A 12,399-nucleotide genomic window follows, 5' to 3' on the forward strand; every position below is an offset into this window, starting at 1 on the left:
ATTCTAATGTAATTTGGACCTGGTTAACTAAAAAGATATTGGCTTCCACAGTGTGGAAATTGGATACATCTTTTGCCAACCTGGACTATTCAAGGAAGTTCACTAGCTACAGTTTTACTGCCAATTCAACAGTGAAAATTAAGGGCACACTATGTATTGAAGAACATAAGAATGGCCCTACTGGGTCAGACCAAAGGTCCATCTAGCCCAATATCCTGTCTTCTGACAGTGGCCAGTGCCAGGTGCCCACGAGGGAATGAACAGAACAGGTAATCACCAAGTGATCCATCCCATCGCTCATTCCCAGCTTCTGGCAAACAGAGGCTGGGGGGGTCACCATCCCTGCCCATCCTGGCTAACAGCCATTGATGGACCTATCCCCCATTAATTTATCGAGTTCTTTTTTGAACCCTGTTATGGTCTTGGCCTTCACAACATCCTCTGGCAAGGAGTTCCACAGGTTGACTGTGCATTGTGTGAAGAAATATTTCCTGTTGTTTCTTTTAAACCTGCTGCCTATTAATTTCATTTGGTGACCCCTAGTTCTTGTGTTATGCATGTAGTAAACAACACTTCCTTATTTACTTTCTCTACACCAGTCATGGTTTTATAGACCTCAATCATATCTCCCCTTATCCATCTCTTTTCCAAGCTGAAAAGTCCCAGTCTTATTAATTTCTCTTCATACAGAAGCTGTTCCATACCCCTAATCATTTTTGTTGCCCTTTTTTGAACCTTTTCAAATTCCAGTATATCTTTTTTGAGATGGGGCGGCCACATCTGCACACAGTATTCAAGATGTGGGCGTACCATGGATTTATATAGAGGCAACATGATATTTTCTGTCCTATTATCTAGCCCTTTCTTAATTATTCCCAGCATTCTGTTCGGTTTTTTGACTGCCACTGTACATTGACTGGATCTTTTCAGAGAACTATCCACAATGACTCCAAGATCTTTTTCTTGAGTAGTAACAGCTAATTTTAGACCCCATCATTTTATATGTATAGTTGGGATTATGCTTTCCAATGTGCATTACTTTGCATTTATCAACATTTAATTTCATCTGCCATTTTGTTGCCCCATCACCCAATTTTGAGAGATCCTTTTGTAGCTCTTTGCTGTCTGCTGGGGTCTTAACTATCCTTAGTAATTTTGTATCATCTACAAATTTTGCCACCTCACTGTTTACCCCTTTTTCCAGATCATTTATCTGGACCTGCACGTGCACAATTCAGGCTGGATAAATATCTGAATCCAGTTTCATGTGATCTGAAAGGACAATGCATAAGGTCAAAAACAGAGGCCTTCACATTTAATAGAAGTCTAATTTCAATCTTCTGTACTAAAATGACAGATGAACAGGACTGGGGCCAAATACGTAACTAATTAGACTCAATACATTAATTAAGAGAGCCAATAAGCAATAGGACTAGTTACTGAGCCACTGAAATCTAAAGTTAATTTTTAAGAAAGTAAACTATTAATCCCCAATTTTACAACCTGATTTCCAGAGTTTGGCAACTTCATACACTTCTAGAATGCTCTCTAGAGAGTTGAAACTTTCAAACAAATAGGTTTTATAGAAAAACGATCCACAAGAAAAGTGCTTTGTGGTAAGAATTATTTATATTTTTCTCATTTTTACATTTTTATTAACACAAAAACATTCAAACACAGAAAAATTAAATAACTTTGGAAGCAGAATTCAAGTCTTTCTGCCTACATACATATGACAATTCCAAGCTGTTGGCACAAAAAAAAATCCACATTCATAAAACCCTTACTACTATATCAAACATAAATTAAGTAAATCATAGGCACTAGTTTATCAAATCCATATTTCCACACTTCCGCAATATATCTGAATCTCTAAACACAGAAAGATCTAGGATTTCCTGATATTGAGAAACGGGTACTGCACAAAGGCTTCCTAGTAAACAGACTCTCTCTCTTTTCAGGAAATTATTAGCTATATTTCTGTGGGAGTAGAACAGCAGATAAAAGGATGCTTATGTAACTTAAGCACAACATACCTTCAATAAGTGATGAAGGTAATTGCTGAAATTTAAAAAAATAATGAACAATACTCTGATGCAGCCTTTATTTAAAAAATTAACCTGAATATCTTCATCTGAATTTTCTGATTTTCAAAACTAAAAAAAGTCAATTCAATATTTTCATAATAAAAATCAATTAAAATTCCTTCTCTTTTATTGAAGACTGCAGCATTGCTTTGTAACATTTTAAACAAATGTTTGGGCTTTGTTAGTGAGGCTGGTTAGTTTTGATCCAATCTTCTGTTCCTCATACTAGTTACATGAGATACCACTAACTGAAATACGTTTTCTATGCCAACAAATGACTGAAGGCTAGATCAGTAGCATGTACTGGTTGAATAGTGCAAGGTAGCTCTTTTATAACCCCTGCTGCAGTTTTCCTACTGAATTACAGTATATTTGATGCCCTGACTTCAGAGGGTAGTCACACTTGAGAGATCTTAGTCACCATGGTATGAAGTCTTTTCATTATTGATACAAGTTGTGCTTGCAGCTGCTTGAGTAGTTACAGTTACAGTCTAGTCCCTAAAACTTTCTATTTGGCTTTTCCCATCTCAAGTAGTGTTGCATGGCTTTTCATCCAGTAATGTTAACACTGGCTCCAAAGTCCAGAGTTGTCTGTAATTCCAGGATCAATTATCCTCTTAGTGGTGGGAGTCAAAATGCACTTACACTTCAAAGTGCTGGTACTAATGGGGTTAAAAGCTACCTACCATCCAATCCAATGTAAAGCTTTTAGTGTTCTCCAGTCATTGTACAAAAGATACCATCATGTTAGCCATTGCTGCAAACTACACATCCAGAAATCTTGTACTGAAAAATTCTACACACAAAAAACAGTACTCCCTGTTTAACTGACCCTCCCAACACATTTTTAGTTTTAAACCTTTATATTACAAATCTTCGAAAATAGAACAGAAAAAGCAGTCTGTATGTTAATTGTAAGAAAGAATTTTTCCACTGAGTAAAATGTTAGCAAGATTGCTAATAGGTGAAAACAATGTAAATGTTAATAGGTAAGTCTGAGAGCCACTAGAGGAATTTAATAGTTTGTAAACATATGTAGCAGATTTCATACTCTGTCACCAAACAAGGTAAGATACAGATATGTAAGGCAAAGTACATAGTTAAAACACTAACATGGGCAATATCATCTGCAAAAATATTTACAATTTAAAATAAACCAATTTAAGAAATGGATAAAAGTAAAAAGTAGGATACAGAAAACTTCCTCATACCATGAAATATTACTTAAATGAATATCATTTGGCATCAACAATACAACTCATTTCCTTACAATTTGTATGTTACAAGTGCATAGTTGTCTTTCCTTCTCATTAACTATTAGCATATACAGTTGTGTTCCAGGCTATAAGCATTGTGGTGTGATGATATCAGAACAAATGGATACTACTAGCTGCTCTCTCCTTTTTAAGGAAACCTGCTATAAAAAAGGTTTCCCTAAATAGTGAGCAGTGTGGTAAAAGTGTGTTACTACAGCAAAGGCCATCTTTCCTGAGCCAGGAACTATAAGGTTTAGAAAGATTGTACAACTGATACTAAGCCCTTTTGGCAATCAAAATATAAGAGCACATAAAACTGATATGTCAAACAAACAAAAAGGATGCAACCTACAGTATCTGAATGTGTGTATGTCTGCTACATCCAAACCTTTAATGATAAAACAATGCCATTACTACTATTTACCAACTCTAGGATACCTCCAGAGAGAACTGCTGGATTCTTTCTGAAGGATATATGTACCACTTTTTCCAACCAGAACCTTCTACAATTGTTTTAAGCAGGTGTTTCATTAGCACTATAGTGATCCGCAATCAGAATGTTGGCTCTGATTAACATGCTAATGTTTAAATAGTACATATTCATCAATGAATCATTCTGCTGAATTAAATGCCTCAATATGAAGTTTTGAACAATTGGAGTTTTCTATTTTACTTGCTGTTTTTCAAGATGGGCATTTCTTTGGCATTTGTTAGGTTTTTTGTCCAAACATTGGCCATTGTCATAAATGCTCAAACTGACAATTTTTAGCAAGCAAGAAAAAAAAACAAAAAACCCTAGAAATGACAGCTATTCCATGTAAAAGTGATTGTATGATCACCAAATATATGATGTTAAATGTCATTAAAGTGCTGCTTTAAAATCTCTGCCAGTTTGTGCTAATTAAAGACAGAGGTCTGGGATTTTACAAATCCTGAAAGTCACATCTGAACAGTCTGCATATCAAGCTGTCTTTTAGCTTGGTGAAGGAGTGTCCATTAACTATTGAACTTTGCATTTTTAAGCTTTGAGCTCAGTAGCAGCCATCTTTCCAACTCTCGTCTTTCATGTTGCCATAGCTTTTAGGAGCCGGTAATGATCTAAAATAAAATGAGATTTATTTCAGTTTGGTTTGTACTTCATTTGTTCAAGCTTCAAATCATTAACATACATGAACTTAACATAAGAGTAGAATTCTCTTTTCTTGAAAACTAAACTACGTGCTTTAATCATTTTGTTTCAGAAGCATCATTGTATTACATTGCACTTAAAAAAATAAATACTAAGTTCAAGGTTTAACATTTTATATTTTGACAACTTACGTTTTTAATACAGGTTTCAGAGTAGCAGCTGTGTTAGTCTGTATCCGCAAAAAGAAAAGGAGGACTTGTGGCACCTTAGAGACTCAGGTGCCACAAGTACTCCTCCTTTTGTTTTTAATACAGTGTTTAGTCATATGTAAATGGTTAAATATAGAGAACCTCATAAAATTACACACTGTGGAACTTTGAATCTGATCTGATGACGTGCATCTGTTTTACAGTAAAGCAGGCAAAACCTTATTGATGAAAGGACAACTCCATCCATTTTGTTCAGCCCAGTAATACAAAATTTCAAAAAGAAAATCACCTTCTCACCATAAAAACACTAAAATAATTTTAAAGTGTAGATACAATAAACATTTGATTAGGTAAGGGGGATGGACATCTTGCTGTAAAGCGAGATCAGTTATGCAATAGTGAATGAGCCGTTAAGAAGAGACTGTTAGGACTAGTATTAAGAGTTTGCAGTCAGAAATAAGGCAGCCTTTTATTACATTTTAAGATTGTTAAATAAATACTGAAGACAGACTAACACAGTCTGACACTTCACTTCCATTGTACCCAGTGGCAGAAATGTATTTTCAGCATGACAGGTAGTTAAATTATTTTCTAACACACATGTGAGGAGACCTGTGCACCCTGACCACAGATTTTAGAAATAAGCAAAAACATCTGAGGTGTGTTCCTCTTCCTAAATATCTAAATCACTACAGTATTTCACTTAAGGCAGTGTGGCCTGTCGGGGAGGACAATGGACTTACAAGCCGAGATCTCAGTTCTTGTTCCAATTCTGCCACTGACCTTTGTGAAAACTTGGGCAATTACTTCCTCTTTGTACATGAGGTTTCCTCTGTTTGTATAGCACTTTGAGATGATTTAAGAAAGGCTCCATAAAAGAGCCAAGTATTAATAAAATCTGCATAGATTGCCCATTCCTTTTAAGGGCTCGATAGTTGATAACTTGGAACTGAATACAAGTCTCTGAACACACTGTTTCTATTCAAACATTTAACTAAGATTGGCATCTAAACTTACATAATAGTAAACAGAACTGCACATTCACCGCAGAATAAAAAACAGGTTTAAGGACTGAACTACTTTACGAGCATCATTATGGACATCTTAATGTATTTCACATGATTTATTTGAATTGTTTAGCAGATGAAAATTTTTTGTTTAGCAGAATGCACCAAAAGATCTATCTTCTAAACTTGAACACTGCTTTTGAATTTACCTTTTACTTCTTTACTCATTTCTTAAAGTAACTGTCTAGTGGAAGTACCTTTAATGTGTGGGTCTGTGTGTGGATAAATACTCACTTTTAAAATTAAAGAACTTCAGTTCTAAACTACATTCAGTAATACAATCCAAGTACACTATCAGCTTTACATCTGATACAAGCTCTTTTTGCAGGGGTGTCATTTATTATGACAGGAGAATGGACTATGCAGAATTTAGTACAGTAGGCCTGGGTTATCTTTCTATGTTCCCATTCTTTTTTAAAGTTAATAGTTACTCTAGCCTTCTGTAGTAATGTACAAGATACAAAAATAGAGTTAAGGAAAGTGTTAGTTTCTGAATACAGAACTTAAAATCCCCCCTCAGATTACTCACCTGCGAACAGGCTGTGCAAGTTTGCTGCGAGGCACTGGTATGCCCCCAGCAGAAGGGGCACTCGGTCTAGGCAAGCCACTCCTCACCCCTGTTGTCCCTGCTGGTCTGGTAAGAGTAGTACTGTTGATACTGCTGGCAGGGCTTGGAGAGCCTGAATTCTGAGCTGCAAGAGGTCCTGGTGAAGAACTGCTGTGTGTCAGTTGTGTTGCTTCTGGAGGAGCAGCAGCAGAACCAGGTCCATGGTTACTAAATGCTTTCACTGGCTGTCGGAGAGCCAGAGGTGATGGTGCCGCAGGGGAGCGGAATTTACTTGGAGATGGTACTGGAAAATGACATACACAAAACAATCGATCACTTTCACTAGAAGTAATCTTGAGTTATGGCTATGAGTGACAGTTTAATTTAATTTTCACGTGGAAAAGGTAGATACAACAAAATAGTACATGTATTGGAATATAGCCAATAAAACAGCATGGAGAAGGGGAGGTCAGATAACCTGCTAGTATCAAGTAATTGCTGAAATTTTTAGAAATTGTAGAATTATAGCAATGTAGACTTGGACAGGGCCTCAAGAGGTCATCTAGTTCGGTGGTTCTTAACCAGGGGTCCAGTGCCCACGAGCAAGTTTCAGGGGGTCCGCCAAGCAGGGCCGGCATTAGACTTGCTGGGGCCCAGGGCAGAAAGCTGAAGCCTGAGCTACTTAGCTTCACAGGGCCCCCTGTGGCATGGGACCCCAGGCAATTGCCTTGCTTGCTATCCCCTAACACTGGCCCTGGCTTTTATATGGAGAAACACAGTTGTCAAGGCACAGACAGGATGTGGAATTTTTATAGCATGTTGGGGGGGCCTCAGAAAGAAAAGGGTTGAGAATTCCTGGCTCTAGTTCATCTCCTCATGCTGAGGCAGCATTAAGTATATATAGACCATCCACAACAGATGCTTGTCTAACTTGTTCTGAAGCTGCTACACAGATAGGCATTCCAAGCCTTCCCCCAGGTAACTGTTCCAGTGCTTTACTATCCTTATACTTAGGTAATTTTTTTTAATATCCAACCTACATTTTCCTTCCTGCAACTTAAGCCAATTAATACTTCTACCTTAATACCTTCTATATTTGAAGACTTGTCCCCCCTCAGTCTTCTCTTCTCTAGACTAAACATGACCAATTCTTTTAAGCTGTCCTCATCGGTTAGGTCTTCCAAACCTCAATTTTTGTTGCTGTCCTCCAGAGTCTCCTCTAATTAGTTCATATCTTTCTTAAAATGTGGTGCCCAAAAGTGGACAGAGATTGCCAAGTAAAGCAGAACAATCATCACCTATGTCTTACAAATGACACTTTTCTTAACACATTCCAGAATGATACTTCCTTTTTTTTTTGGTAACATCATACGGTTGACTTATTCAATTTGTGATCCACTATCCTTTTCTGCAGTACTGCTGCCTAGTCAGTTATTTCAATTCTTTATTTGCATTTGATTTTTCCTTCCAAAGTGTAGTACTTAAAGATCTTGACATCTCAGGCCTGTAACTCCACTCACCTTGTGTGAACAATTTTTATGTTGGATTCATGAACAAGACTGTTCTCTTTATCAATCACGGTAAACGCCAAGAAAGATTTTGTACCTGAGTTATGTTAGTTTTGCAAGAGTATTCTGTTCAAAACAATAGCTGAAATAGAAGTATCTGTTAAGAATAAATTTATGACAACTCTCAGTTGCTTCAGATTTGTTTAAATGGAAGTGTTGCACTCCTCAGTGAGAAAGTTTTAAAAAAGCACATTGCTAAATGGAAGTTCTGAAGATACTAGGTTGTTGTACTATTGCTGAAGGTTAGTTACACATGCATTTCTAATTCTGTATACTGATTTTGATGCAATGAGACTTTGCTAAGGAAAAATCTAAGGATTCTAAAGGTTACTCTTAAGCCTTGCCTCTTAACTTAGTCCATTAACCACAGGTAAAGACCAAGCATACTGATTTGATAATGTTGAAGTCTGAGCTACCATAAACATAAGAACATGAGCCTAAAAGCAAATATACTAGAGCATTTAGTAAAGTACAGATAGAAAACTATGACTAACAGCCTTCCTCCCAACAAGATATTTATTAAACTTTTCCTGGGAAAATCTGCAAGCCAAGGAAGCCCCATTTGCAGTTTGTTTCACTTAACCATTTAGACATGCAATACTTTTATGCCTTACTTCTCTTGGTGTTCAAGGAGCTACATAAAGTTTACACACAGTGGCTTGGTCTAAACAAACTCTTGTTGGCATAGTTACGTTGGTGAGGGGTATGAAAACCCCCAGTGCAGGAACAGCTATGCCAGCAGAAGAGTGCTTCTGTCAACATAGCTAACAACGTTGGGAGATGGTGTCCCTTCTGTCAGTAGTCTATACTAAGGGGCTATGCCAGCATAGTGTAGACAGTATTAACATCTGTTAACTTGCTTTTCTGATATGGGTTAAAAAGGGAGCATTCTCCCTGAAACTTCTAGTATAATGGGAGTTACCCTAACAAGAGTTCCCTTGTGCATCGTATGACACTAAATAGCATGTTGCTGACATTTAGCAATACATTTTTGTCATCTGCCTTATCTATAGAAAGATACTGACTAAAGAATATTTAAATTACCAATGTCACCAATGCATGTAAATCATTCTTAGTAGTGCGTTAGTGTGCCACCTGTACAATACATCTTAAACTTTATTCTCCAAATAAAATATTAAAAGCCATTAATAATACAGTCTAGTTTTTATTAAGCCTTAATACTGTTTAAAAAAGTAAAACAGAATATTTGAACCAAATCTATTTTCTTGTGATCTTGATAGAATTCCACTAGCCTTAAAACTAGCTTATCACCTTTTTAGGTGGATTCAGTGATAAAGTAGACACAGGAAATTAACAGATTAAATTTATTCAGAAAAATACAATAGTAAAATTAGTGTTCAAGAAGTGAATGTAGCTGTTGTGAATTTGGTGTTCCACAAGTGAATATACTATACCAATTTGTCATCATTTGTATCTGCTGGAGGTCACAATCAGGGTTGGATCCCCATTGTGATAGATGCAGTACAAACTTGAAGGAGATAGTTCCTACCCCACAGAGTTTATTAATCTCTCTTTAAGGCAACACTTGACAATTCAAACAAAGGAGGTAAAGCAGAGGGAGGGAACAACTAGAATAATAATAGGGGCATATGGTTGCAAATTAGTTAGATACACAGTCAGTAGGTTGCAAGTTGCTGCTTATGAACTATATTTAATACAATATTATATGCACACAAAAGTATGATCTCCATATTTCCACAAGCCTCCAGACTGGCCATTTTCCATAGACATCATAGCAGAAGTGGGTCTTGAGGAGGGATCTGAAGCAGTGGATAGTGGCTCTCTCAATAAGGAAGGGGTAGCAGGGAATAAAGCATGAAGCTGCTTATGCAAGAAACTGACAAACAAGTGGTGGAGCCTAGCATCATCAGACATGGACAATGCAATAAGCTACAAGAGCAGATAAATAGAGGAGGTGCTACATCATGTACAGCCTTAAAGGCAAGGAACAGATTATAACTGATCAGTGGAGAAGAAGAAACCAGAAGAGGGATTCAAAGGAAAAAGAAAAAAAAAAGAGTGCTGTGGACAGAATGACTTGACAGGAAGATTATTTTAGCAGAACAGTCTGCATGGACCCAAGAAGGGACACAAATCTGCAGGACTGGGTTTTAACTAATAAAGATTTCTATTTTTTAAAGATGCAATACTGCTAGTAACTTAAGGGTGTTTACTGAAATTGCAAAAGGTCTAAGTCATGCAATAGTTTAAACATAAAACGTTCCTACAGTCTTTGATAGATCTCATCCAGTTGTAGAACACGTATATGACATCACATTCATCACCTTGACTACATGGTTTTAAACCAGCCAAGGATCATTGCTCTTACATCACACTAAATGGCCTTTAGTTTTGGTTTGTTATGATGTTTGAGGTACTCTCTTGCAGGCACAAAAGGAAGAGGGTTTCTAGGCAAAATATGGGACTTGTAAAGTAGTAACATTCTTAAGAATATGACATAATTAGAGATAGTTTGCAAGTTTCCAGTAGAGATATGTAGCCAATAAAATAATGTAAACCTCCCAATTCTCCAAAGTCAGTTTTCTTCTGAACTACAATATTATGAATAGGCTTCCAGTCTGAGCTATGAATTCATAAAATACTTCAGTCACCACAACACCACACTGTCCACTTATTTTTAACAGTTGTATTTGTTTTGAGAGACAAAAGTTCTTAACAAGGCAAAGCACTTGGTTTAAATAATTCATTCTTCGATTAACTCCAAACCACAGCCAGCATGACATACCGGTAATTATTGGCAGATGGCCTAATAATTCTGTTCCATGTAGCAAAAGTACTTTGCCTAGAGAACACTTTTGAACAATGTTTAATAAAAGTCAGTTTGGCATCTTTAGAATAGAAAAGAGACTTACCTGTAAGCAGAGTTCCCTGAAGAACGAAGGAATAAACTCTTGGATTAATGAATAAGACTTGCATGTTCTACAATGGTGGGGCATATACAATTCAAGTGCTATATATACACACACACCACTAACACAAGCAGTTAAATTGAACAGAAGAAGAAAGAGTGTTTGAGAACTCTACTTACAAATAAGTAACTTCATTCCTCTAAAAAGATATGATTAGAACTTCTAGCTACAGCACAAGGATGAAGCCACTCCAGTCTGGGAGTAAGGAGAGACACTTAATTCCAGCTCTGCCAGAGGCTTTTTGTGTGACATTAGACAAGTCACTTAGTTTGGGATTCAGTTTCTCCTTCTGTAAAATGGGGATAATTACCTATCTCACCGGGATATTGTGAGGCTAAAATTGTTTAAGTCATGCTGAAGTCAGATGAAAGACACTCAGTGTTATATATACTCCAGAAAATTGAATCTAGTCCATAAAGGTAAAGATCAATATATCATAAGAATCTGATGGGAAGAGATTCTGATCAGCATGAAAGAACAGAGTGTGTCACCTAGTTAGAATAGGAACAGTCAGGAACCTGGGTTCTGACGGTCACTGGCTTGCTATGGGATCTTGAACAAGTTGTATAAACTACTTCAGTTTAACTGTTAAATACAATTTCTTGGCTATTTCACAGGGGTGTTGATTTTATTCTATATAATGCACTGAGATCATCCTTGCACAAAGAGGTATTATAGTTATATTATGCACTTTGAAATAACAGATTGTCCTTTTAAGACCTCTGAAGTACAGACAATCAGAAAAGTGATTAAAAAAAGTGCCATTGTCAGTAAATGTTTCGCTAAACAAAAAATAAGCTCACGGTTGTAATGATTGTTCTGGTTCTGATATTTACATGACAATGATTTATACACCTGTTAAAACTTCCTAAATAGTTATTAAAATAAGTGACATTCTGTGAGGAGAAAGTTATTCACCTTGTGCAGTAATGATGGTTCTTCGAGATGTGTCTCCCTATTGGTGCTCCACTGTAGGTGCATCTGTGCCCCTGCCACCTCTAATCGGAGATTTTAGGTAGCAGTTCAGCCTGCACATGCACTGTCCCTCCCTTGTGGTCTGTCTCGAAGCTATCTAGTCTCACATGCAGGAAAAACCCCCTCAGTTCCTTCTCTACTGCAGAGCCCCATATTGAGAACTCCGAAGTAAAGAGGGCAAGTAGTGGAGCACCCACAGGGGGAGACATCTCGAAGGACCATAATTATTGTACAAGACGAGTAACTGCCTCCTCTTCGAGTAGTATCCCTATGAGTGCTCCACTCTAGGTGACTTCACAGCAGTATCCCTCCTGGAGAGCTGGGATGTCAGAGTGAAGTCTGTTACTACAGAGAGAACCGATGAGCTGAAGATGGCATCAGAGGCCAAATCTCCAGCAATTGCATAACGTTCTGCGAAAGTGTGGGTAGAGGCCCAAGTTGCTGCTCTATAGATTCTGAGTTAGGGACATCTTTAAGGAATGCAACTGAGGTAGAAATTGACCTCATGGAGTGCATATGGACTCCAGACAGAGACAACAGGTTGTGCCCTTGATAACAGAGATGAATGCCACCAGAGACCCATTTGGATAGTCTTTGAGGCAATATTGTA

General features: G+C 37.3%; 1 protein-coding gene across 1 annotated transcript in view; it reads right to left on the reverse strand.

Annotated features, from left to right (window-relative positions):
• Nucleotides 1-1,704: 1,704 nt before the first annotated feature.
• SLAIN2 (SLAIN motif family member 2) overlaps nucleotides 1,705-12,399 on the reverse strand; it is a 63,186-nt gene continuing 52,491 nt past the window's right edge. The window contains exons 7-8 of the mRNA XM_074951440.1: nucleotides 6,278-6,599; nucleotides 1,705-4,441 (exon numbers count right to left, since the gene is read on the reverse strand). Of these exons, the coding sequence (XP_074807541.1) occupies nucleotides 4,375-4,441; nucleotides 6,278-6,599 (389 nt within the window). The 3' untranslated portion in view covers nucleotides 1,705-4,374. The remainder of the gene's footprint in view (nucleotides 4,442-6,277; nucleotides 6,600-12,399) is intronic.

The sequence above is a fragment of the Natator depressus genome, chromosome 4, assembly GCF_965152275.1.
Source record: "Natator depressus isolate rNatDep1 chromosome 4, rNatDep2.hap1, whole genome shotgun sequence".
Lineage (NCBI taxonomy): Eukaryota > Metazoa > Chordata > Testudines > Cheloniidae > Natator > Natator depressus.